The sequence below is a fragment of the Pipra filicauda genome, unplaced genomic scaffold (assembly GCF_003945595.2).
Source record: "Pipra filicauda isolate LSUMZ 115617 unplaced genomic scaffold, ASM394559v2 scaffold5_size6683894_pilon, whole genome shotgun sequence".
NCBI classification, from domain to species: Eukaryota; Metazoa; Chordata; class Aves; order Passeriformes; family Pipridae; genus Pipra; species Pipra filicauda.
The window spans coordinates 3120642-3147861 of NW_024104754.1; the positions used below are offsets into that span (position 1 = coordinate 3120642).

Here is a 27220-nt window from a genome sequence, read left to right on the forward strand (position 1 = left end):
TTTTAAACTACATCAGAAAGATTTTTTTTAATCTCAATTTATATTCCAATAAATGGATTTCCATGCAACTTATTCCTGTCATTAGCTTTTTCCTCTTCTGGACAGCAATTAACAACTCCTAAAATAAAATCAGAGTATGAAAGTACTGTGAAATATTTTGAAAAAAAGAAGGATTTTTTTTCATACAGAGTACAATCTCTATTTGGAAGTAGTGAGTATGTATTAAAAGTACCAACATAATTTTAATCCCAAATTTTAATTCTCAAATCAAATTAAAAAAAAAATTCAGTGTCTTCTACATTTCTGTCACCCTTATGGCTCGCTGACAACTAATCTGACGTTTTGAGCTCAGGGCTATGATGCAAACTTCAACTCTGATCCACTGTTTTACCGCTCTTGACCAGCTTCAGTTTTGATGTTACAAGTCTCTGAGGCTTTCTGCAAGATGCTGTGCTCTCTGCCTTGGAGCTGGTGAGAGTTACTCCATACGCATAACACTACAAGGTCACAAGCTGAGCCAACCACACACCCAGCCTTGCTGTCTGAAGCCTCTTCTGACTGCAGTATTCATATCTGAGCTCTGTTTGCAATTCTCTGCTCACTGTAACTACCTGCTGCATCCAAAAAACCCCAAATTTCTAGTTTTTATTATAAGTTTATGTAAAGATCAAGCAATCTGGGAACCTGTTGCCTGAATTGTAGCCTGAGTGGCGTCTACACTTAAGAGTCCTTAAGGCCTGCAAAACCAAGCCTGAAGCACGGAAAGGATTTTGCTTTGCCTCTCCTTAGAGTAAGGAATCTGTCTTCTTCAGATACTTGCTGTCATCCATTTCTCCCACATATAGTCATGCCAAAAATCTCTAAATTAGAGCTTAGTGGAACAAGGTATTTTCCAGTTTAATTGACATAGACTTGCTCAGATCCTCTCAGCACACTCTCTGCCCTGTCTGCACTGTAATTTTTTACCCTGTATTTTAGCTCTACACATGAAGAGGATGCAGTCCTTGCAAACTACCCTGGTGGCAGTGGGTTTTATGAATACAATCCATTATGATTTTATTATTGAGGCAGCACTCAATTAAACTGCCATCCCACAGAATATGATGGGTTTTGATCTTTGGAAGGTCCTGCAGATGCTCTACCACGTCCTGCGGATTGGCCAAAACACCTTGAATCTGCAGAGAGACCTTAAGCAGCTTGCACTGTACTATGGCAGTAAAAGCAAATCAGCAGCAACAGATGCAGCCATGGTTATTCATTCCTACTTTGATACCTTTAATTAAGGCAGTGCAAGTCGATTCATTCCAGAAGCATTGTAATGTGATCCCTTAGCAATGCAATGTCACATGGAAAAGGGGCAAAATTTGTAAGTAAAAATAACAGCTTTAGTCCCAGAAGACAACTCTTACCCCACTAGCTGAATTTGCTTTTGCTACACTCTGTTTTTTGGCAATACATGCACCCCCTAAATTTACAAATAAATAATTTAAGTAAAGGACAACACACTGTATTTGTAAAATATGAGCTGACTGTTATGAAAATACACATATCCTGGCAGTCTAACCTATACTTGCTCACACTCAAGCCATATAATTGTTGCAACTAAGGGCAGCATGGTTATAAAACTAAAAAGCAGCAATATTTGTGCCAAACAAAAAACCTCAAACCTTGTTAAAGTCAGGCAAGAACAGCAGTAACTTTCATACAACAAACATTTAACATTCAGAAATGGAAGGAATGATTTATGTTATGCAGCTGTGCACAGGATTTTATTAGAAAAAAAATCTGCCAGTGAGCTTTACTGCCTTTACAGTGTGAGAATACCCTCCGGCCATCCCCATGAGGTAATGAAAAAACAAAAGGTCGTTTCTATTGTGATTTTTTAAAAAAAGTTATCTAATACAAAACACTGTAGTAGCAAGTACAGCACAGTAGCAACGGTGAAGCAGAGGGTCTGTACTGTTAGTTTCTGTGCAAGAATGTTTCTATTACGAAAACTATCCCACTACACAAATATGAAACAGGATAAGCATAAACACAACCCCTGTCTATTAGTTACCCCTTTTAAAAGATTAACCGATGTGGTCGCATTTTACACATCATCAGTATTTTGAAATGCATTATCAAGAGAAGGGTTTGATTTTCAGACAGTGCAGGCTTTCATGTTTCACATCTCCAATTAGGCATCTGAAAAGCACTTTGGGGCATGATAAAAAACCCACAGAAAATGCGGAAGCCAAAATATATTTTCTCACTAATGCTGCACCACTTTCTAATTAACACAATCAACTCTACGCTGTCAGTTCTCAGATTTTTTCGCAGTAGCTCAGCTCTGCTAAATGTTTCCAGGATAAAATAATTTTCTATAAGCTGTGCATCATGTTTTATCTAACTGCATTTTCTGCCTTAAGCAAGATGCAATTCAGCTTAAAGCTACACTTCTCCAAAGGCCTAGAGCACTACAGATGACATAAATACCTAAACTGATGCTACCAGCTCTGTGATCCTACCAGCATTGGTGAGATTTTTGCCAGTATGGGGGCACTCTCATCAGCAAGGACTTTTTAGATCACGGACACTGTCCATGTACATAAATCCAGTTTCAAACAGAGACCACTTTCAAGCTGACAGATACCTTCACTCAGAATTAGCTGGGCTATGTACACAGTACAGTTTGCGTAAAAAGCCACATAGCTTCCCTGTAAGCTAAATTTACCATGTAATACTGTAAACACTGATCTCCAACTTTCTGTAGAGCTTCCAGCAAGCATTGTTACACCAACTTTACTCCCAGCAACATGGGCATAGTGTTTGTTCTTACTTTAGCAGCTTGTACAAGCAATATTTAAGGCCATCAGTTTCTATATGCAGAGTCCTGTGGATGACAAGATCCAAGTGGTTCATCCTTTCTCACTCCGTTTCAAGCCGTTCAGAAGCACAATGTTTCTTCAAGATATATCTTTGGTTCCCCTATATTCTAACCACAGGAGAAGTTCTGAATACTCAGCACTTTCTTGCCATCATCTTCTTGCCTCACAAACACACTTTTCCCTCCTCTCTTTTCCAGGACTTTGCCTTTCCCCCAGCCTCAGCACCCTTCACCTGCACACAAGACCTCTCCTCTCATCCTTAAGCAGTGCTTTGGTTTGCTTCTCACTGTTGTCCTGCTAGGACTCACCTACCAGCCCACTCAGCATCTCATTCTCAAGCCATCTCGTCTCATCTCATCTCTACTCAAAGTTTCCTTGAAATTTGCTTAAATGCAGAGAAAACAGAGATAGAAGGCCCAGAACAGCACAACAGGCAGCTTCTGGCAACAGCCAGAAATGTCACAGTGGGCAGGAGTGTTGCTCTCTGGGCCCAGCATGCCCTCCTTTGAACGCACCAATTCATGAAAAAAAAAAAAAGGAAACTATGATTTTGGACACAAACCGCTGGCAATGAAGAACTGAAAAGCACAGAGTGACCATCAGAAATACACACTTCCACAGAAAAGGGCTTCTGCCAACAGACAATCTACAGTCATTTAGAAGTTCATATACAGACACAAACACTAGGAGAGCATCTCAGATTTTCCATAAACACAAACGTGACTAATTGTGACATTACAATGTGGTATTTTCCTTCTTTCTTACCCACTCTTATTTTATCCATTATATAAATCTGGACAACTGCAGTACTTTCAGAGTGTACATTTTAACTGCAGATATGAAAACTGTTACTACTGCCTCAAACTGTTTAGAGTGTTTGTCTTTGTGTATTCCTTTTACAGAAAGAATAAAAATGTTTACCTCTGCTTGAAATGGTTCTCTCTCCCCATTGAAGATCAGTCAGCTCTAGGATAGAGGAGCAGCAGCAATTTAACTCTGCATGGTAACCCCATAAAGCAATGTAGGACTTACAGAGATTTCCTGCAGAGAACTCAGTTTTATTTTTCTTTTACTGGGTGTCATTCCCTGCAGCATGGTCATCTCTAACATCAGAGAGTAACGCTGTCTAGGAGGAAATAATCAGCTATCTGCTGACACAGCAGCTCTTGCCCCAAAGTTTGATTTTCTTTGATAATATCCCTATTGAACCCAAGTGAGGCCTCAGGTGGTGAACTTTGTGGAAGAGGCCAGTTCTCATAATGTAGACCAAACACCAATATCATCAGGAGAAAAAAAAAAGTCTTATTTCATGTTCTGAACTGAACTCAGGCCAAAAAATGGTGTAAGTCACAAATATGAAAAGATACAAGAAAGTATAAACATTCTTCTGTAAGCTACAGCCTAGGCACTAACCAGAAAGCATTAGCATGTGTTCTGAGATGCTAATCTTGCTTTGTTTGGCAGCAGCATCTGTCAAAAATTAACTCCTGGAGAGATGCACAACCAGTGGACGTGGCCATTTGCTGACCCATACAACAGACTCCTTTTTGTGCCTGAAAAACTTTTTCTAAAAAATTCCTCCTTTGCCCCAAAATCTTCCTTATTAGCAACTTCTCTAAGCCCAAAGGATGCACGTAAAACAAAATAATCACTCAACCTAGAGAAACAAAGCCATAATTTATTGGCTGGTGAGATTATCAAGCCACAAAAACCCAGCACAGTTGAACAGAAAACATCATTTCATCTCTGTTTTTCAGAGTACAAGTGCCAACAGCATTTCAGAAACTAAGTTCAAGTCATCACAAAATGTTTTCAGCAGCATTCAAGCAGGCCCTAGCAGTTAGGGCTTTTACACACTCCAACCAAAATAAAACTCAAACAGCATTGAGGTAATTAAAGGATGAATACAGCCACTGCCCTAGGCAGCGGCACTAAAACAGATGGGCTTCAACTCCATGGTTTCAGGGTAAATAGGAGAAGCCGATCATTGGCTGCAGCAGCACTGGAAGGGTTCTGCAGAAATCCCTGTGCAGCTGGCAGCAGGAGGGGAAAGTGATGGCAGGCAGCTTCTGGGAGGGGGCAGCAGGGTGGAGGGTGCAGAGAATAGCCAAAACGTCCCTGTCTATTACATGTGTACTAAAGAAAGAAGGGCACACACCAAATGTCCTTCATCACTCCTAGACCAGACCTTGGGATGTGCATTTCTTTCTACAAAGTCCCTTTCCACCCCTCTGCTACCAGCAGCAGTAAGTTAATGACAGTCTGTAACGGGGTGGGGGGCAGAAGCAGCAAAGAGCAAGCAGTGCAAAGAGCAAGCACCACGCGTGGCTACACGTGCATTACATGAGGTCCTGTGGAATCCACCCCGTCCCTGCTCTTGGCTTCAGGGTGCCACACACACACAGAGCTGCCAAAGGCCATTTGGCATTTCATTTCAGTCGGTGCTCAATAAACCAGAGAGAAAGCTGAGGTCAGGCTTTCTTGCTTGGCATGAAATGTTTTCTTAGAAACAAATACTTCTTCAGCATTCAAGTCCATCACATGAATACAAAAGGGGAAATGATCCTCTGGCTCAATCTCAACCTGTCTTCACCTTTTCATAGCACAGGGGTAACAAACTATTTCTGACCAAAATATCTTGCGCAGACTTACAGCACTCTTTTTAAGACATGTCAGGCAACTTTTTGGTATATTGTCTTTTTCTTAAATAAAAACTATTACATTGTTATTTTACAAAAAATGTTGGAGTTTAAAAGTCACTGAATAAATAACGTTAATCCAGAAGTAATGTTGCTTTATTAGCCCCTTAAAGCAAAGACATTAATGATAAGAACCTGATGGCATACATGGCCTGGAGCCATGTGGAAAGCACTTAGGGTTTCACAACTAGTGTGTCACAGAATTTCCTTTGTTTATGGGAAGATCCCCACAGGGCTGAGAACACCTCAGGCAATAAGAGCCACATTTTCTGCCAATTCCCAAATACACAATATACTGTATGATACTCAGCAACGATGACCGATACTTCTAGACTGTTACTGGGTCTTTGATACTACTTCAATGTTATCCTTGGCACACAGTTTCCTTTGAATTAGAAAAAAAAGCTTTGAAAACTTTTAGACTCATAAAGGCTCTTCCTAAGGCAGTCAGACACCATTGCTGTAAGGAGCTTCAGTGCAAGTAAGCCATCTATTTTCTCCACCTTTTCCGGGCAGAGAAAAGACATCAGACAGGCATCCACTTTAACATGTGGGCAGATATAAGAGCTCGGCCTGTCGCCCAGCAGTGTGCAGACAGCTAACCCTCCCAATGGAGGATCCCCTGCTCTGAGCCCACTGTGCTGCTGACACAACCCACCCTTGTGGGGAGCTGCAGTGGGGTAGCTGTTAAGTGTTAAACTAAATCTCAGTCTGATCACAGAGACAAATTGCCTCTAGGACCAAAAGGGAGCTATTGCCAGCTTATGTGTTTTGCCTTCTGTCAGTGGATGGCAACTTGCAGGCAGAGGACACAGGCAGTTGGCTCAAATACCTGTTTCCTGGGAAAGCTGGCACACAAGGAAAGGCCGTCCACAGCTCAAGCCACCCACCCAAAGGGATGTGTCCAAGCCTTTGGGCAGAGGGGACAGTGACCAGCGACAGCTCTCCCTACATAAAGTTCTACTGCTTGGCCTTGTCCTTTGGCACAGGCTACACTCTTTAATGCCCATAAATTCCCATGCATGTGGTCAGCTTTGGACTTTTAAAATTAAATGATGTTTGAGTTACCTAAGCAAGAAAATAGTTGAATGTATTTTCTTCTCTTTTTCAAAAGCATTCGCATCTGGGAGGAGAACAAGATCACAATACAATCAAAAGGAAAGATAAAAACCAGTGAAAACAGGCACAGATAACAAAAGCATCCCTTTGGCTGCAAGATCACTACACTACACTGCACTACATCACACACACTGTGCCCCGGGAATTTTTAACAGGACAAAAATTATTTCTATATGCTCTTTCATCCTTACATGTTTTTGCTTTTACTACTGCAAATAAGTACAATTAGGTTTCTAATTAATTCTGGAGTTAAAATGATTAAGTGAAAGCCAGTGTGAACAATGCCCCAGAAAGCTACAAAGGCTAATACCATTTCTCCGATGTGACCAAGTGGGAGACAAGAAAGCACACTCAGCAAAAGTGAAGGGGCTTAAAGAAGGGCATGCTCTGAATAATTGCCTCAGTCTTGGGGGGGGAAAGAGAACCCAGATCACATTGCCATTCTGGTTTCTACAAATGCCTGGTCTAGCAACAATAAATTCTGTGGGAATGCTTCTAATGGGGTTGAATGAGAGACCCACTAAAACCAGTCAGAGTTCAATGCTTTTTATTTGCAGGTCTATTATTGGCTCTTTATGAATGATGAGAAATTTTAATAAGTAATATTTTGCCCATCACAAGCACTGCTGCTGTTAAATGAACTCATCTTCTAAGTGATTAGACCAGGTTGCAAACAATCCATTTCTGGATTTTCATTTAACCAAAGCAAGGGAAGCAAGTATTCATTTTCCTCCCCTTTGCCAGATAAATACTGACACGACTGCATAAACGATGAGAAATAAAAATTTTTAAAATCCTTTACAACAAAAAAATTCATATTAATTTAAATTTTAAGCTGGAATTTTCACATATGCAATGGTAATAAGCAAAACACAGCTGTTTTTCTCTTTGTCTTGACTGTAGTTTAATGGAGAGGTAGGGAAATACCCACACCATGAAAGCACAGGTAGCTTACTGTTTAAGATAAGTTTCAAAACCTCTAGTATTATTTTTTAGTGTTGCTGAACGTATAAAAATTTAGATCTCCAAGAGGTAAAAAGATGACAAGTGCCACCTTGTGGGCATATAACAAAGACAGAATTTAATGCTGCTGTTTCCAAGGGGGTATCTCTGCCTCCAGGCAACAGGCTGCAGCTGATTTTCAGTATTACTGGGAACACCAGCTTTGCTCCCTAAGAAAAGACAGACACGATGGGAACTGATACCTGACATGGCTCTGTGGGTCAGCTGCAGGTGCAACAACAGTCAGGCCACCAGGTACCTGTAACCCTCTGCTTTACTTTGCCACAGGACTCATGACAGCTCTACACAGTCATGGGTATCCCGAAATGGCTAATTTACACAGTAAAAAACTTCCAGATGAAGATGTTGTTTAAATCAAACATGCCTCTCTAATGTATCTATTTCAAAGAAAAACAGCCTGTGAATTTATTTTTTTTTAAACTCATTTTTTTAAAACTGACTGTGTCTGGGTGCAGCCCTGAAGTGCTGGATCAATGAAGTAGGCAGTTCCCCATCCTCCCTAAGGGTTTGAAAGTTCTGTTGCAACCTAATTTTGCAAGTTCAAAATTGACAGAAATATGCCTCTATTGGATGAATCACATCTTTTAGATTTAACAGGAAATTTGTCCAAATATCTTTTAAATCAGTACAGCAAACTCTTGTAAATTCAGAGTTATGTCAGGTAACACAAGCTGGAAGACTGTAATCAAACTTCTCTGGTTTAAATCCAGACTGGTTTTCTTCAGAGACACTGTTCTGATCATGGTCAGTGAAGTTTCCTTGGAAGCCTGGAGAAATGCTTGCTGAGGCTATTGCTCTTACAGTCTCTCATTCCAACTGTGGCAAGGGTAATACAGCAGAAAACATTTAACCTTCGACATATCCTTTCCTATTTTTTCTTTTCCACAAATCCATCTTTGTCTCCTGTTTTAGAAGTCTGCCTGCACAGAGACTGAGCTCATTTCCCATCACTTGCTTCACTTCTTCCAAACATTAATAATACTAACAGGGGCACATCAGTTTTACCATAACTTCAAGCCAGTGACAACTGTTACAGCCACAGCCTCAAGGCATTCATCAAAATATTCTGTCTTCATTTCTCTAACACATCTATCAGGAAATACTGATTGCAGCTTGATTACACAAATATTCTGAACAGTTGCCCTAATAGTGAAAAAGAACAACATGATACAGTATAAAAGTGTCTTCTAGCTCTAAATTAATCCTCTCCTCTGAATATGAAGTCTGTCCAGTCAAGGTTGAGCAGAAGAGGCCCTAAATAAAAGACAAGCTTTCAGGTACTTTTGAAATACAACCCCTCCATCTATTGCATAATGCCCTAATTTCCTGAATGGGGAGACATGCTTTATCACCATTTGCTTGGTTGCTTTGAATTTTTTTTTCCACACAAGACATAGAAATAATGAACATAAGTTCACTTTCCTGCTCTAAAATCCACTTTTAAGTAAAGTGTTGTGGCTTTACCAAAAGTTGAACCACAACAAGAGCACAGCACTGACTGCCTCCCTATCCATTGTTAAGTATCTGCTGAGAACTTGTCGGCCCTTGCATTTTAGACCAAGAAAGCTGTTGTGCATTCATCAGCCTCCTGGGGGAAAAAAAAAACCTAAACCAAACCACCCATTAGCAGCCCAGGCAAAAATCAGCATCATCCAGAGAAAATTAAAAGCAGATCTGATTTCTGACTGCTGTTATAACTGGCCTCAAGACAGACTCATGTGTTCCAAAGCACATCTAACTGTGTCTAATAGATGCTGTTGCCTCTCCTTCCCCAAACTTGACCCATTTCAACTCCTAGACCATCAAGTTACAACAAACCTATTATGATTCTTATTACAAACAGATTTTTCATTTTCTAAAACAGTTGTCAATAACACACATCATTGCTCAGGCAAAAATATGGCTTGTATTTTTGTCCTTATTTCCAGAGCAGATGCAACTACCAAGTAAAGTACCCTCGCCCGGGATCATGATTGTTTTTTTAACGTCGTGAAGGAAAGTCCTAAAAACCATTATTGGCAGAGTCTGAGAAAGGGAAATGGACACAATGTGGTGGGATACCTTTTCTTGAATTGGAATTTAAGTTATTATTCCAAAAGGCATTCTCCAATTGCTGTGAGTTTCTCCCCAGTCTGAAAGCTGTGCCACTCCTTATCTCTTTCTGTTCTCATATAAAACATCCAAGAGGCCTCCAATGGCACAAAGTAGGATGCTCCAGGTTAAAAAGCTGAAAAGTTCACATTCCTTTTAGGCAATTCCATAGCTCACTGTTACAACTGCAGCCAAAGAACTACGGCAAAAGATATTTACCCAACAGCCCTTCTGCGTTTATAGCATTATATCCATCTTTCATAACTATTTTACTCCTCATCTGCTGCAGTAGGCAGGAAACAGAGAAAGGAGAGATAGCAGGTGTGAGGGCCAGTCCATGGAGAAGCTGTGCTCTGGGTCCCCTCCTGCACCACCCAGCACATTGTGGGGCTGGAGCAACAGCCAAACAACCGTCTCAGAGGTGCTCTAGCAGCTCTGCAAGCACTGAGAGGTTTTCTACATGGGCTCCCCATCTGTCCTCAGTTCCTTCTGTGTTTGGGAGGAGAAAAGTAGATCAGGGGAGCTGGGGAGGAGTGCTGAACACAAAGGCTTGTCACCTCCCTGCGGGAATGGGAAAACTAGTGGGAAAGCATGATATGATCAATGCTCAGAGATAACCTCCAAGTCCTTTCCCAGCTAACTCCATATGTTTCTTTCCCCCTACAGGAAATTAATTCAGATGGTTTTCTTGTCTCTGTTTTGGAGTTCTTTCTCCTTTTTTCTGCTAATTAGAAGAAAGAAATATTGGTCCACGAATAATGGAAACTTGAGTTATTAGCTCTCGTTATCACGGCAATGCATTAAACAGGAGGTTTTCAACAATTACTAGTTGCATTTCTGGGATATTGATGTATCCTTGTTGGAACTGAGATCCCATAGAAATGTCCACAAGTGAAAAGCAGTCTTTGTCCTACAGAACAAGACATCTAAACAGAAAATAGGAACAGGAGCTGGTGGGAGAAGCAGAGGCCTTTGTAGATGAGATCATCCTATAGATCAAAGAAAGATCAGTATCTATATTCCCAAGTCTTGCTAAACCAATATTCCCCCAGCCAGCATTGTCTCTCTGGATAACAGCTCTTTTAGTGTCTTCAGCTTCACTTTGACTTTATAAAAAGAAGCTTATCATGGCAAATGACAGCACAGGAAAACATACAGACAGACACAGGGACAGTGATAGGATATGACAGATCAAAAACTCATGTTATAGTTTAAAAATGGTCCTGGCCTGACTATATGGCTTGCTGGGAACTGCTGGAGGCAGAACATTGCAAGAAATTGTCAGATTGTAATACACAGGATTTCCATACAGAAATAAGGGCAAATGCAGCTCTGAGACACAGCAAGCCCTGCCTGTGTCTTCCACAGCCGCTCTTGAACAGTAATGGGAGAAGAAAGACGCAATTTTTTTACATTTAAAAATCAGGACTAACATGACTAACACGATTCATGCAGCACCAACAGCACCCCACCAACAAAGCAGAAAAAAAAGCTCTTTCTGTTTCTCACAGATCTTTCTACTCAGTGGAAAAAAAAGCCAACAAGCTGAGTTAGCCAGAGTGAGCTCTCCCTCTGACAGAGCAGTCTGCAACTCACTCATCTCAGAGGCTGCTTTGGAGGCATCCCCCAAGTTACCAGCCCAGGAGTGCATCATTCTCTGTCCCGCCCAGGAGCTCACCATGCTTGGGACAGTTGCGACACAGGGGCTATGTTTTGGCTCCTGCTAATTTGGAGCCTGCAAAAGAGCAAGTCAGGACAAAACGATCACCTTTGGTCTGATGCAGGAGGAGGTGGATGGGGTGGGGATATCTTCTTATATAGTACAGTTTTAATGAAAGCTCAGGAATAAGAGATGTTCCACTGAGTTACTGATGAGCTTGCTGCTCTGCCACCAAGGAGGAGTACACAAGGGTGCTGGGAGGGAGCTGTGACCACAGCTTGTTTTGACATGATGTGGAATTGGGCAGATACACAGGTAAGCCAGGAGTTCCCCAAGAACCACATGAAAGCAATAGCACAGCTATATGCACATGAGCTCACCATTGGAAATGAATGCTGTAACAAGTTTCCTCTCCTCTTGTGTTTTTTTCAGGTTTGTAATTTTCCTTCACATACTTGTAAATATTTACCTTGTTATACTAAAAATGTTATTTCTCAACAAATAAGTACCTAACATAGTTCATTTACCATGTAAATTTTGGCATTGAAATAATATTCAACACAAAGTTTCTGAATGTTTTCTCACCAGGACAAAGAATCACTATTTCATTTTGAAATACTTCTCTGCTTCTATTAAACCCATGAAGACTTTTTTCAACACTTGCAGGTCCTATTTATAGATATACTACTAAGAAAAAAAATACTGGAAAGGAAATCAGTAAAATTAATTGCTGTGTCAAAATCATGCTTCCTTTATTGGAAGGATATATCCATGTGTGCATGTTCAGCGTGTAAGGCAGAGGTGAGGACGAAGTACATCCTGTTGGGGGTCTTTTTGTGGGCTGTTTTTTGTTTTGGGTTGTTCTTTTTTTGTTTTCTTTTTAATGAAAAGCGATCCAAGATTGCACTTTGAAGCATTGAGTCCAGATTCATATGGAAACCATAAAGCGCAGCTGAAAAACCCTGGAAGACTGGCACTACCAAATAATTATCAGCAATTTTTATAGTCTGCAATCTGCTCTGGATTGCATATGTATCAGACACTAATTCACCATTGAGGAGCCTGACCTGTACCCTGCCAACGCGAGAGCAAGGAACGGTCAGGAACTGCACTAACGCACTGGGTTTGTTTTTCAGAACTGTACTATGACTCCCTTTTTCACAGTCCCCTATTTACACTGCACAAGAAATCATGTCATACTTCCTTATCCATTGCTGCAGCAGTACTCTAAGACTTTGCTACATGAAACTCTTCAGTGTGAGGGTGGTGAGACACTGGAACAGGCTGCCCAGAGAAGTTGTGGATGCCTCATTCCTGGAAGTGTTCAGGGCCAGGTTGGATGAGGCTTTGAGCAATGTGATCTAGTAGAAGGTGCCCATAGCAGGGAGTTTGGAACTAGATGATCTTTAAGGTCCCCTCTAACTGAAACCACTATGATGCTCTATTGTACTTGCTATATAATTTAAATGGTTGCAATTATGGCTTTGTAGCTGTGGTGTTACATCACAATGCAATGGGCAACAAAACAATTCTAGTATTTAGGAAGCAGAGTTTTATCTTTACCTTTAGAGTGAAATTTCCCACAAGCAAGTTGTCTTGGGACATTCAGTTTCTGATCAAGATCAGAAAACATTTTAATTTCAGCTTCTTAAGTGGCAAAGCTACCTATAAGCAGCTGCTCTTGCAACAAAGGAAGCAGGAAGGAGATGGAGAAGGAGAGGAGGACTGCAGCAGAAAGGAAATCACCACCTCCCACCAGCACCAGGAATATTCAGCTGTTGATGTTTTCAACAGAGCCAGATCCTGCCACCTGCACCAAAGATGGATGTGACAGTGGACTTCCTCACAGAGCTGGCAGAGACCAAAAGGGCAGTTACCTGCTCACTGTGAGCAGGAAAGTGTTGCTTGCAACTTCTTCAGTGATCCACAACCAGAGGATGCAGTTTTCCCAATGCGTTTTCCCAAGGGACGAAGATTCAGTCACGTGAAAAACAGACTTTATCACATCCTATTAGCATTAAGCAACATTTTTAACCCAAATCTAGCCAGCGCTGACACGACCACCCTTCCATGATGCTTATCACAGAACTGCTAATAAAGTCATAAAAATAAATTTGGGCATGAATGTATCAAAATATATCATGGAAATTAGACTCCCACAGGAATAAATGGATTTTATGAGCACAATTTCTAGTAACTATGAAATCACTTCAGATACATCACCTTTTTCATTCTGACAGAGTGCTGGAAATGCCAAATGTCAGTCAATTCTTATACATTCACAGAGGTTGCTGAACAGTGAATACTATTGGTTTCCCAGCTGGGTGTGACCAACCCTCTCCCCTTCTCCTGACTAGAATCAGGACAGTGACCAACCACGCACTCCACCGTACAGTCAAACCCTCAGGAACAGTGTTGAGAACTACAAGAACTCTTCCTAGCATCTCCTCAGGCATTGCCAGGTAGGGTGCTTGAGGCCCAGATTTCATGCACTTACAAAGTCCTAGCTGTATTGTTAAATGCTTTAGAAGAACAAATATTTCAGAGACTCTAAATAACACTTTTCCTTTTTTTCAATATACACTCAAAAAATCAAAATCTAGAGAGTTTTTAATTTTCTGCCATCATTTGTGAAAATGTAAAGGCCAGATACAGTCCACTCCACTGAAAGAACAACCAAGCCCGTTCACGATTTTATCAGGGAGGAGGAAGCATCTCATACTCTGCTAATAACTACAAAAGTGCCCTTGGGCCAGGTCTTGTGTCTGTTTTGTTTCATTATGAAGACATGTTTGTGCAGAGTTGTACGATCTCTGACCACAGGGTGGAGCAGCTCAATAGCCTGAGCTGCTGATGCTAAGCCCCATGTTCAGAAAAAAAGAAAAATCATCTCACAATGCACAGTCAACTTAGACTGTACCGATGAGTTACCAATGTCTGCACCCTTGGAGGATCCTGATTAATGTTCTTTTATTTAGGGAAAATAACAGTCTTCCAAAAGGATTGTATTGGGTTTATGCTTTGAGTTTACTGATTAAAGTACTATTTAAGTAATGACTATGGCACTGCCATTGTGCGTAAACACAGTCTTTTCTTGACAGAGATGTGCTTTCTATCAATGGAAATCTTTTCATACACCTAAAAAACCAGTTAAGAACTCTCGGAGAGAGTTCGTAAGAGAACAAGAGATCTTGTTGGGTCTCTCATATGGAGACCCAACAAGGCAGAATGCACCAGCTGAGTCCAAAACAAATAGAAGAAAACCCAGATTTACACCTGAAGCATCAGTCCTTGGCTGACGTGAAGTGTACATCGACAAGGCTTGGGAACTCTTCCTGGATCCTCAGATCCAAAGTGTATTTCACTTCAACATCATCAGATGAGATTCTGTGTTACAGAGACTATCTCCACTTCTTAGTGGGTCACTTGATGTCAAGGAGGAAGGGACACAATTGTTCAGTGTGCCTGAACTGATGATAGCATAAGAGAATCTCCTTGGAGAAAATTCCAAAATCTCATCTTAATTCATTACTTGAGCACACAAGTGGACCTGCCCTTTCCTGTTTCAGCAACAATTGTCAAACCTCTGATTTCTTAAGATCTTTATAGAATATTCACAGTTAATAGGAAACAAAATTTTATACCAGCCACTGCATGAAGCACACTCCTAGGCACTAAGCTGAGAAGCCATGACTGAAATTTTTTCATCCTTGTTTATAAGTGTTAGTGTCACTTCTCCAATATTTTGATCAATTGATACCAATTAACTAGTTAATAGATCAATCTTCTTTTCCCAGGCCCTATGCAGGTTTTCCTTCCAATTGCATTGCTGGCAAAACCTTTCAAGGCTGCTCTCCTTATTTGCTTCATTAGGTTCTATAAATCAGGAAAGGTTAGCACAGTACCCAGAAAAAGAAATTCTTATGATTCTCAGCAGTTGAGCACTTTCCTTCCCAGACACATGAACAGGAGCCAGGAAGGTCCAGTTTCTCTCCACAATGGTTCCAATTTTTAACAAATCACCTTCATTCTTAAATCTTGTTTAAAAAACAAACAAAAAACCCCAAACATTGTACTAATGTCCCTAAATTGTTTTGTCTAATTAGACTATCTGTAGTTCTCATTGTGACTAGATGCTGAATTGCTTAAATCTCCTCTAAAATTGGCCTGTCACTTGGTAGTGAATGAAGCACAAATATTTTCAGCACGGGCTAAACACTTCAAGAGTATCTACTGTAACCAGGTTTAAAAAGATCAGTTTGAATTCACTGTTTTTCTGGTGAAAAAGATCTAGCACAGGTAGTGCTGCATGTGGTATGTATTCACTTTGTTGCTCATCTTATGCTCTTAAAACAGTTCTCAAAGTTCTTGACACACTTTTTTTAGCCTAGAAGCATCCATGATAGGTATCATTCCTATAGCATCCCACATTTATGTTCCCTGTAGTGACAAAAGCCCTACTGTAAATATTCCAATTCCATGAACAAACTTCTATCACCTACTTCAGTTAAGGAACATATTCAAAGAACACTTTTCTGGTACAACCTGACTCTTTAGTTAAGGGGCTCTGTCAGTGAACTTCACCATCATACCTAGCCAAAAGTTTTAAGCATAGTTTAGGGCCACATATACAAACATAGAAAAGAACTTGAACTGTAGGTGATCTGTTTATTTCCTGTTCTTAGAAGGCTCTGCACACAAGACAAGAAATAAGCAGATTGAGTATTTCCTATCCCACAGAGAATCTGCAGGCATTACCTGTTGTAATTTTTTAGAGGAACATTTATTTTCTATGTACCTGTGCTAACCAAGCACTCTAAAATTTAACACCCTTTCCCAAGATAGCAAACCATTTATTTAGAGAGCAATTTCTCTCTTTAAGATTGACACATTAGAAAATATGTGCCTGTACCAACATAAGTATACCCTACCTTTTGAAGCAGCCATGAGTCAATAAGCACAGTTTGCATGGAGAACAGTAATCACAGATGCATAGAACTTTAAATAGTAATTTGTTAATTAGTATTTCAAGTATGGAAGAACTTACTTCAAAAGGTTCACTTCCATACCTATAGTACCAAACAGATTCATAGAAAATTAATTCTGTGCAGTATGATAGAGCTCACAGCTGTGGAAGCTATTCTGTCAAGTGAGCAAATTAATATTTACGTGCTCTTTCAGAAATGTATGGACACCTGAAATGGAAGTATAATTGGCTTCTTTGTCCCTACCCTTCCTGCCTGTAGCAGTATATTGCTTGTTTCTTTTAATCTGGTATTTTCCCTATAGATTTCTCTAAAAACTGCCCTTGTTCATCATCCCTTATATAAACCATATCTGTCATGCTGAATACAGCTCTGTCTCTAATCCCATTCATCTGTAGCCACTCATCAGAATGCAAGTACTTCAAAGATTAAAAGAGAATTGCTTCACTTTTCATTTCTTAACCACCAATATTCAGGGATGAGTTTTCATCCATTGGCAGGCTCTGAGCAAGAAGGCAAGAGCATGAATAACTAATGACAAATATGTCCATGAAGATCTCTCCTGGCTGTTTTGAAATGTCTTTGTTCACACAAGAGAGTTGATGAGCAAACAACTGAACAGGAAGGGAATTCATAAAACACAAGAGCAACTCGTAAGCACTAAAACAACAAAACTATTTATCTTTCAAGGTACAATGCTGACTTTCTTTAAACACTTCTCAGGACATTCAAAGACTCAGGCAAACAGCGGTAGCAACGGGATAACTTAATACTTCCCTCCTTTTCCCTCTACATTGTTGGTTATCTTTCTCATACTTGAATCATCCAAGTGGAATGGCAGCACGCACCTCAGCCCTGTCACTGTGCAATCTCACAACTTAGGATATTAACAGATGGGCTTTAGGAAGTCTAGAAACATGACTGATTGTTCTTCCTGTCTCTAGGAAGCTGCTACCCCTTGCACAGATTCAATGGAGCAGAACTGGCAGGTACCCCTCAGCCATCTCCCTGCTAAACCAGGCAAGTGGCTTCAGCCCAGCTCCACGACGGCTGGGCATGAAGCCACTGGACTTGGTGCTGAAACACCAGAGAAGGACACTGGCTTATAAGCCATTTCAGCTGCTGCAGCAGGCAGGAAGAGAGAGAAAAAGGAGGCTACACCTGTAATCACCACAGCCTTCTGTAAGGGAACACGCACCTGCTTTAGGATGAAAAACAGCACTAGAACTGGACATCTGCTCAAGTTCCAGACATTTACACACACCGCATGTAAAAGCGTGCAATGTTTTGTGGACTAAGATGTTTTTAAAATCCCCCCCAACTCTTAGTAGGCAATTCATATGGATATCACATCCATCATATCTATTATTTGCAACAAACAAAAGGATCAAAAAACCTTTTTTTTTCCACTTCTCATAGAAATTGACTGTCTCCCAGTGTTTTGTTGATGTGGTCCTTGTACCGGATCTGCTTTCCTCTGTCAAACCTGCATTCTATGTGCTTGGTCACTAGAGCACAAACTGAATGTACTGGTGAAACCCTACCTCTGCTGGTACCACAAAAAGCCACGTCACATGTGGGTGACCACCAACAGTCACAACAGGCTCTTTCTGCCACCATAACTTTATCACAGAATCATTGAATATCCTGAGTTGGAAGGCACCCAAAAGGATCATTAAGTCCAGCTCCTGGCCCTGCACAGGACAACCCCCAAAATCCCACCATATGTCTGTGAGCATTAACTTCATGTAACTATGAACCCTGCTGGGATGACACTTTTGCCTGAAGTAGCCAGAGTGATTGATAGGTAACAGAGGTACGTTTTCAGCTAACAACATTCATGCTCTCCCATCACTGATTGCTTCCAACAGGGGCTCCTCTTCCTCTCTGCGTCTGTGGAACAGCTGAACTCCTCTTCCCCATAGCCCATACCACAAACAGACTCATCATCTGTACCACTGCACCATAGGAACATAGGCAGTTCCCTACTGATCTTCCATACAGTCAACTGTCAGCACAGGATATCTTGGAAGGTCATGACTGAGAGAATATGGTAAAATGAAGAAAATAATTTTAAAATAACTAAAACTGATAAAGTGAAGAGTCTTAACATTTTCCTCCTTTGTACTTTAATGTTGCATCCCAATCTCAACAATAAGCTGTAACTGAAATGGGATAAGTCAGGAGACACACATAGTCCAAGGGTAATGGCCTTTTTTTGATATCAGAAAAATGTTGTTGATACACTAGAAGTTCTTTTCTTCAACCAACTTTCCAAAGAGCCTCAAGGTGCCACCTCTAAGGTGTAAACTGCAGTTAGTGCTCCTGTGGCTATGGGGGGCTGCTCCAGGTACTATGGCAAAGGGCAACCTCCAACAGGAACAGGAAGCTCCCAACCACTGTCAAGTAAAAAAAATAAGGTACACCTGACTTTTCAACTGCCTCGTAATCCCATGTCCATTTTAATCCAGAATCTGCAACGTCACCCTGATCTCCAGACCTGTCCCCTTATAGAGCAGTCTTTGGACTATGCACCGAAACAGCCATAAACCAGTGTCAAGAGCATGGAGAAAGTGCATTATGACACTTCCCATGCCTCTCCTCTCCCTTGCTGTGCTCACACACATACACAGTAATTGAAAGAGACCCAGAAAACTTGGTGAATTTTCTCCCCCATTCAAGCTGACACGACAATTTATCTCAAATTTTACGTTCTTTTGGAGCACAACTTATTAGAAGCAACCCAAGAACGTGTGAAATTTGGTTCAGTGTGGGCTAGGGGAAATAAAAACACAAAATTGAGCCTAGAATTTATGTGAATGAGCAGAACCAAAGAAACAACTCCTCTGGAACCTGTTTGCTCAGGGCAATTTTACTGGTATAAGATAGGTGTGAATTTAAAATAGTACAATTACAGATGCTTAGTCCCTCAAAATAGATATATTAATTCAGACACATTTATTTTGCCTTTCCTCAGATTTGCTTATGTTGCTTTGGTGGGGTACATTTTGAAACAAACTAAAATCCACTCTTTTGTGGGTTATATTTTTAATGAGTTGCTATGGGTCAGCTGTAGCACAGTAACTGAAAATGCAACTATCCACAGGCAGCCAAAATTTAAAATAAAGGTTGAACTCTGTCCTGAAGCTCATAGCAAGCACATTGTGGTCTGTCTTTGTTATTTGCTGAGACAAAGTGTGGCAAGCTACCTCAGCTCAGAGAACACACAGCAACACAGTCAGCTGTGCTAGCTCAACCGTAAGTTAATCACTACAGCATCTACAAACATACTGCACTTTCATACATTTCTGCATTTACGCAACTCACACTCCTGCATTCATAGTTTCAGACATACTCTAAAGCTTTTACATTTGTGAAAGACACCACATTCATTTGTTGACACACATGAGCCATATTTGTTGCACTGTTTTATTGTCACTTTGTATTTTCTTAAAAGCGTGTTAATCCTGAGGTTTTAACCTTGGCAAGATAACGTTTAAAACCTAGACACAGCACAGTACTCCACTCTATCTTCTCTTGACTCATTATCTTTTACATGTATCAATGTCATTTACTGTAACAACAGACGTGCTAACACACAAAAACTTCAATTTACTTTGTAATGCAAATTTGTATTAATAGAAAATGTCATTCAGTAGACCAAACACATGCGAATTAGAACTGAATCATAGGAGTTTAAAAAAAAAAGGTACTTGATGTAGGAATGCCATGTTCTATAAAAGCTAAAATTAAAATATTCTTAATTTTTGCAGACAAAGACTGTAATGACACTCAGCAGGGAAAACGTATTTTCAATAGCCTAAAAATTCTTTTCCTGTTAGAGACTACAGTATTTACCTCCAGTGCCTGTGTAACAAACTACGTATTTTCTTAACAATCTATTTACAATGATACAGTGAAACATGTGCAGTAGTTGTTTTGCAACAGCCAATCTGCCATTTGATCTCTATGTTCACTTTTGCTTCTAAATTAAAGAGCTCGATGCTCACCCTGTACCTGACAATGTGCAGGGCCCCGTACCTGCACCTCCTGAAATTTGGGGACTCACATGAACTCAAGTGACAACATCAGGCCTATAATGATAGACACAGTTTACTCTACTGTGACCTATGATCTATGACCTTTTGCATCCTGAAAAACTCAAGCAGGAAATATAAATATAAGAGACAGCACAGTAACTAAATCCAACACTGCACAGATTTTATCTACAGAGAGCTATCTTGCAACACGAGCTAAACTTGTTTTTAGATGGGGCTTGATATGCCACAATAATATAACAGGTGTTAAATTTTAGAAAAACCCATGAAACTGTTTTTATTCTTTTAAGAAATCGTATCAGCCCAAGAATCAGTAGATGAATAAAAGCAAGTAATTTGTTTACACATGAACTAAAATCCACAGTCTAAACACTACGAATAGACTTCATATCCTCACTTAAACCTGTTCACTAGAAATCACTTCTGGTGCAGGAGCCTCCTAGGAGAGAGTATCCCGATTATCCTGCTCACTCTGTACTGACGTTAATCATGTTAATTTCTCCTTTCCTTCGCATTGCTGCATTTACCTAACGTTGCTAGACGCAGTTCCCCCCTCCCCCCCGTAAAATTAAGCATGTTAAGCATAAACAAGCTTAATTTAATAACCTTACTTAACAGCACCCGCATGTTCAACAGTTTAAACTACAGTTCTCCCACGCCGGCTCCCACCACGCTGTGAAACACAGCCACACCGGGCTGCACTCGCAGCCTCCCGAAACATCCTTTCCCGGACTGTGCCGCTGAACACCTCGGCAGGGACACCAGGTCCCCGCGGGCAGGGGCGCCCCGAGCGCCCCGGGGGTCCCTCCCGAGCCAGTCCGCAACTCCGCCGCGCAGCCCCTCGGCGGCCGCGGGCTTCCCGAGGCACCGTAACTTCTACCCTCCTGCCCCAGCCGACCCCCGCCGGGCCGGCCCCGGGGTTGCCCCGCCGGGGTGCGATTCCCCGCAGCCCCCGGGCCCGGCCCTGCGGGGCGGCGCCCACGCCCAGGCGCTGCCGCGCCGCAGACAATGGGGGCGGCAGCCCCGCGCCCGCCGGGCCGCGGCGGCGGCGGCGCTTCACTCACCGAACAAGGTCAGAGCCATCGCGGCGGCGGCGGCGGGGCGGGCCCGGGGGGCGGCGAGGGCTGGCCGGGCGGCGCGGCGCTGGCATTGGCGCGGCGGCAGCTCTCGCATCAGCGGCGGGGCGCGCCTGCAACACAAGTTGAGCGCGGGGCTGTCAGGACGCCCCGCGGCAGCAAGTGGCGGTGGCCGCCGGTGCCGCGGGGCGGGGCGGGCGCAGCCCGCAGGAGAGGGGAGGGCAGGGCCGGGGGGTGTCGGGGGGGGGCGGCCGGGGACCGCGCGGCACCGGGGGCAGCCCGCGCCCGCGCCCGCCCCCCGCCCGCTGCTCACGCTGCGTCCCGCCGCCTCGGGGAGCCATCTTGAGCCGCACGGCCCGGCCCCGCCCGCCGCGGCCGCCGGGACGGTTCCCATGGCAACGCGGCCGCCGCCGCCGGGGCACAAAGGGAAGCGCGTCCCCTCCCGCGGGGCTCTCGGCTCCCATCCCCGCACACCGACGGGGCACGGGCTCGTCCCTCGGGCACCGCCGAGCCGTCCCGCACGCCTTTGCTCCTCTGAGAAGATTCCCCGTGGAAAGCACCGCTACCCCACGGCCGGTGCTTCCTCCGCCTTGGCGGGGCTTTGCCTGCCTGATCCGGCAGGAGAGCCAACGGTCCTGTGAAACACATGACTTTTGAAAGCGAGGTGAGAATTGCCTCTTAAATGCCAGCAAGCACGAAGAGAGCAAACCCATATATTTCCCCTCCAAATCTTTGATTTGAGAAATTTCAGCCAGCCCAGCTACCGTCATTTTTCGCTGTCCAGGACTGTAAACTTCAGAGCTAAAAGCATTTAATTGAGAAGACAGCATCGCGCCTGGTGTAACTCACTTGTACAGTTTGCATTTTCAACCTGAAAACAGATACTCACAACAGAGGGTAGCGAGTACTCGGCAGACCCTCCCAGCACACGCAGGATAACCAGACCCACCTCTCTTGGCTGTACAGAAGTTCCTCACTCACAGGTACTTCTCTCAGATGCAAACTGCGTGCTGAGAATTCAAATCCAGCCTGAGCACAATCCACACAAGTTTAATCTACTACAGCTGTAGAAATTCACAACCTTCAGCTGAAGGCTTCGGAGACCTCAGCCAGGGCAAGCAGGCTTTGCAGGTGTTTTTATGAACATCACAGAGCCTGTCCCACCTTCGCTTGGGGCACCGTGGTGGCTTCTGCAGCGGGTGCGCAGTGAGAAGCCTGCCTTCAAGACAAGATTTTTGGCAGAGGACAGCCTGAAGGAAGAAGAGTGTGTACACAGGCTGCATCCACAGTTGCTGCAATTAATGGTTCCAGTTCTGTGAATGCAGCTCAGGGTCAGCAAGTACATAAAATACATTTTCTTTCAACAAGACAACTAAAACAAAGATCTGTCTGAAAAACATGTGGTTTATGCAGCTAGCTGTTTTCATGCTCAGTGTTCTACCTAATCTTTTTTGTAGACAACAAAAGGACAAGATAGTGTGGGAGTTTTCAGTATCTTTAAATCTGGTTTAAGACAAGAAAAACATGCAGGTTTTTTGTCTGTCAAATATTTCAAAATATAGGTTTTTATGTTGACATACTTTGCTTAGCATGCAAAGTTAAAATAAAAATAAACACTTTATCCCAGAGTGATAATTTCCTTCATTTTATTCCTTGCCAAAGGAATTCTAGCATGATGGACCTGATTTCACAAAACATTTTCATTTTGCATGTATAAAGTGCAAAAGTTTATTGAGCAGCTGGACTACTGAGAAATAATATTTTAATTACAGAGCTAAAAGGTTAAAAATAGATGAAAACTGGTTTGGAGAAAAGCAACACAATAAATCTTTGCCATCCTGCCTACATGATTTGACCTTTGTGTGCACGGAGTGTTTTGCTTGGCTTTTTGGAAATAAGTTAGACCTTCCTGCAGATTTTTTCCCTCTTACATTTCCTGGAATTAAATCCTAAGCTTTCACTCCAACTTCCTTCAATTAAACAGCCAGTTTTTACTATTCCACTACTCCCAAATCTTTATTGCTAACTACTGAACTGCGTGTTTACTTGAAAAATGCTTTCCTGTACAGAGAGTGTAACACAGTTTTAGGTATTATCAATACTAGAGTTGTTAAGATCAGTCTGAGTGATTTGATTAGTCATTTCAATTGTCTAATAATGCCTTTGCTATTAGTGCAGTTATGGCTAAAACCTAGGAAAGTGTGTTGGTCATTTCACAGTTAGTTACTGGAGCTGTATTTTACTGTGCCTGGAACAGTTCTGCAGCTGATCTGAACTTTCAAAACAAATTGAGCTCAATCATCATCTCTGATTAGATGCTTTTCTCGGTTTAGGAGGATGTTTTGACCCAGGCTTCAGCACCCTGCAGAGAACAGCAGCAGATTTTGGAAGGACTTCACCATCAAGCTCATACCCAGAGCTCTCAACCAGCCCTCACAGGTGTTAACACAAAAAAGGTGACGAGGGCAGCAAGGAGCGTGTCTGTACACAGCCCTCTTACCCGATGGCAGCTCTGGCTTTTACAAGGGCTGACAGCCTTAACATGGCAGGAAGAAATCAAAGATGCAAAGCAGAAAAAAAAATTAGCCTGAAGTTCACCAGGCAAAGATCCCTTCTACCACACCCTACTTTTGAATGGACCTGAAATCCTCATGGAGATTTCTGTTTAACAACAACATTATCTTAAAATTACATAACGCCTTATCGAGCCAGCACATATTAGTGCACCAGCAATAACAGTGATTTAACTGCTACTGTGGGAATTTCGTTAGAAGAGAGCTGGAGCTGACTGAGCACTGACCCGTGTCGCCTTGCACAGGGGCGAAGGGAGGAAATGCAGATACTCAGGAGCAGCTGAACCACAGCTCCCACCTGGGCCTGTTTGGCCAGAGGGGCTGTTCCTTCGCAGAGACCCCAGAGCATGGGTTTGATCTTTTGCAGGGGAGAGCACAAAAGAGAACCCTGTTGTGCATGACCTTGATGTAAATGGCAGCAAGTATGACCTTAGTGTCTTGTTTCCCTGGATCTTTAGCCCTTGAAAAGCCCTCCTTTGCAAAATTGGCTTGTTAGCATCACTTAGTGTAGAAAAAGCACTATTATACTTGCCACCTCCCAGGAGTATTTAGGGGTGTATTTACAAAGTGTACCTCAAGGATAAAGTCTCCAAAGAGAAATACATGCATAAAATGCTATTTTCTTGCCTGCTCACTGTCCTTCAGTAGGTTTCTTGCCTTGTCTCCCAAACCTCAAGGCTCTTTAAAAACTGCAGTCAGTTAGTACTGCTTCATTATTGAGGTAAAAGTTCATCACTGGGATTTGCGATTGGTTTCTAGTGTTTAGGTTTTTTTTATTTTGGCCCCTCTCCTTTTGCTGCCTTGCTCTGGGTGCTGAGCACTATGGGACCAGTATCCCATTTTCTAGTGGCCTTTCTTTGATCCATCACTTTGTCTGAGAGTCTTGTACAAAACTGCTTCTAATTACCTGACATTTATTCTTCAAACCTTAACTAATTCACTAATCATATAGTGATAAATTAGATTTTTAAAATTAATCACTGACATTTTTAAAGATTTATACACAACTGGAAAAAAAGGTTCCCAGCTAGTAAATACAATGTTGTGTGAAGGAAAAAAAAAACCCCACTATAAATTAAAGCTGTCCTGTATTAAAGGGAAGCAGTAAAACTGAAGACATGGGGAGATGTTACCTGATGAATAGCGGTAGCATCTTATCACAGTTAGTGTCTTTGTGCTACAGACCACCTTGACAGCAGGAAAACAGCACTGGTAAAAGCCTTGTCACGTGCAGAATTTAATTTAACTTCTAATGTGTAATTGCTGGGAGTTTGTGAGGCAGGCAGGGAGGTGGCCAAGGGCTGCCTTACCGAGCAGATTCGGAGTTCACAGTATTTGCAATGGAACATTTACTCCTTGGAAAACAGCAAGGCAGATTTCTACCACTTATTCAGTAAGATAAATTCAATTATTTTAGCTAATTTAAAAGTCATCAATTAAAAGTTTGAAGACTGACTACCAAGCTTGCTAGTTTTAATTAATGTTTATGTAGATGACAACTATTTAAATGTAACATCAAGCCTTATCACCAATCTCAGAATTGTCATTGCACATTACCAGCATTTTGGATAATCTTTCTCCCTTTAATGAGAGAACTGGTATTTGAGCTTATTTTTTGGATGCTGCTATTGTTTATTATTAATAGCAAAGTTATTTAAACACAATATTACCTAACACTGTTACAGGCATAGAAGAAGAGAGAATTCCTGCATCAAGTACAGCCGCTATGAGCAACCTTTGCAAACCAGACATAATCAGTGTTTTACTGGGATCTATGCTAGTCTGTAGATTTTGGTGGTAACTTTTTTTTCTTTTATCTACAGGGTACAGACTAGCAAAATAACAGTTACTAGGGGGAACTTGCATGTTGAATTTTATGATCATTGCCAAAGAAAGTGACATAAGTGTAACATATCCACCATGGCTCCTGTTTTAAATCACAACTACCAAATTAGGAACTCACATTTGGCATCCTACCCAAATCCATAGGACTGGCACTATGTCCCATAACAACTTACAGCAGTTTAGTACACAGTAGGTGGTGTACACCAATGAAATGAAAAATGGGCTTAACACACCTGCTTCTGGCTCTCTGTGTCATGAAAAAATGTTTGACAGAAATAGCTGGCAATGACAACCTTTAGAGTTGGATTTTTTCCTGGTTACAGTCAAAGTGAATGCCACAAGATCTAAGGGGAACCAGCACATGAGCACAGTCATAGTTTTAAAACTAAAGCTGTTTTCTTTGAAGCCTAGAGAATGTGCTTTGTTTAGACTGATGTTAAGAGATATTATGCCATTTTTGAATGGAACTGCATTAAAGTAAAAAAAGCTCCCCCTTGCCTATGTTTCCTGAACAAAGTCCTTTCTAAAAGAGTTTTTAATGAATTTTACATCATGACTCCCACTTAATTGGATTTCCAAGATGTGCATAAATGTGGTGAGAATTACATCATGAACAGGTACTATGGATAGGATATAGGTGATGCTACCTATGTATCTTGGCAAAATCATATGATCTTAAACTTTGATGCTGACACGTGGGGCATTTCTCTCACAGCAGGTTCCCGATGATATTTAGAGGCAGCAATATCAAAATAGGCAAGTGACTAAACTATTTATAACTGCAAAAGGGCTTTTTTTTTATTATTTGCAGCTGGCCTGAAGGTACTTTAACACCAGACTTTTTATGAGCTTTCTTACTGCTCATGTGCACACTTACTAGCATATCCCATCAGCAGAGACTTCTAGTGTGAGATCAGCTAGTAATAAAATTATTAAAATATTAGGAAATTTCAAAATTGCTTGCACTTTTGCTTAGATGTAAGAGCCACATACTCTAAGTTACATTTTTAAGAGTCCTGTGCAAGAAACACAATATGTTTTTGATTGCTTGTTTTATTAAGTGAAATGAACAGGCTAATTAAAGAAATTCCAGGAAGTTTCTGCTTTCTGTCTCCTAGGGACATGCCTCAAGTGTCAAAGGAGATAATACTGATGGCTATAAAACACCTAAGTGTGTTTATACTGGCTGTAAAATGCAACTTATAGCTTCTATTTAACTTT

At 41.8% G+C, this 27220-nt stretch overlaps 1 protein-coding gene and 1 long non-coding RNA gene across 2 annotated transcripts in view; one reads left to right on the forward strand and one right to left on the reverse strand.

The window, feature by feature from the left end:
• The window catches only part of CHN1 (chimerin 1), a 111646-nt gene that overhangs the window by 77761 nt on the left and 6665 nt on the right, over positions 1-27220 (reverse strand). Inside the window, exon 3 of the mRNA XM_027733536.2 lies at positions 21570-21694. Within this exon, the coding sequence (XP_027589337.2) occupies positions 21570-21694 (125 nt within the window). The remainder of the gene's footprint in view (positions 1-21569; positions 21695-27220) is intronic.
• LOC120324602 lies at positions 21932-23209 on the forward strand. The gene is made up of 2 exons (XR_005566041.1): positions 21932-22245; positions 22366-23209. It is a non-coding gene; the product is annotated as an uncharacterized LOC120324602 (long non-coding RNA).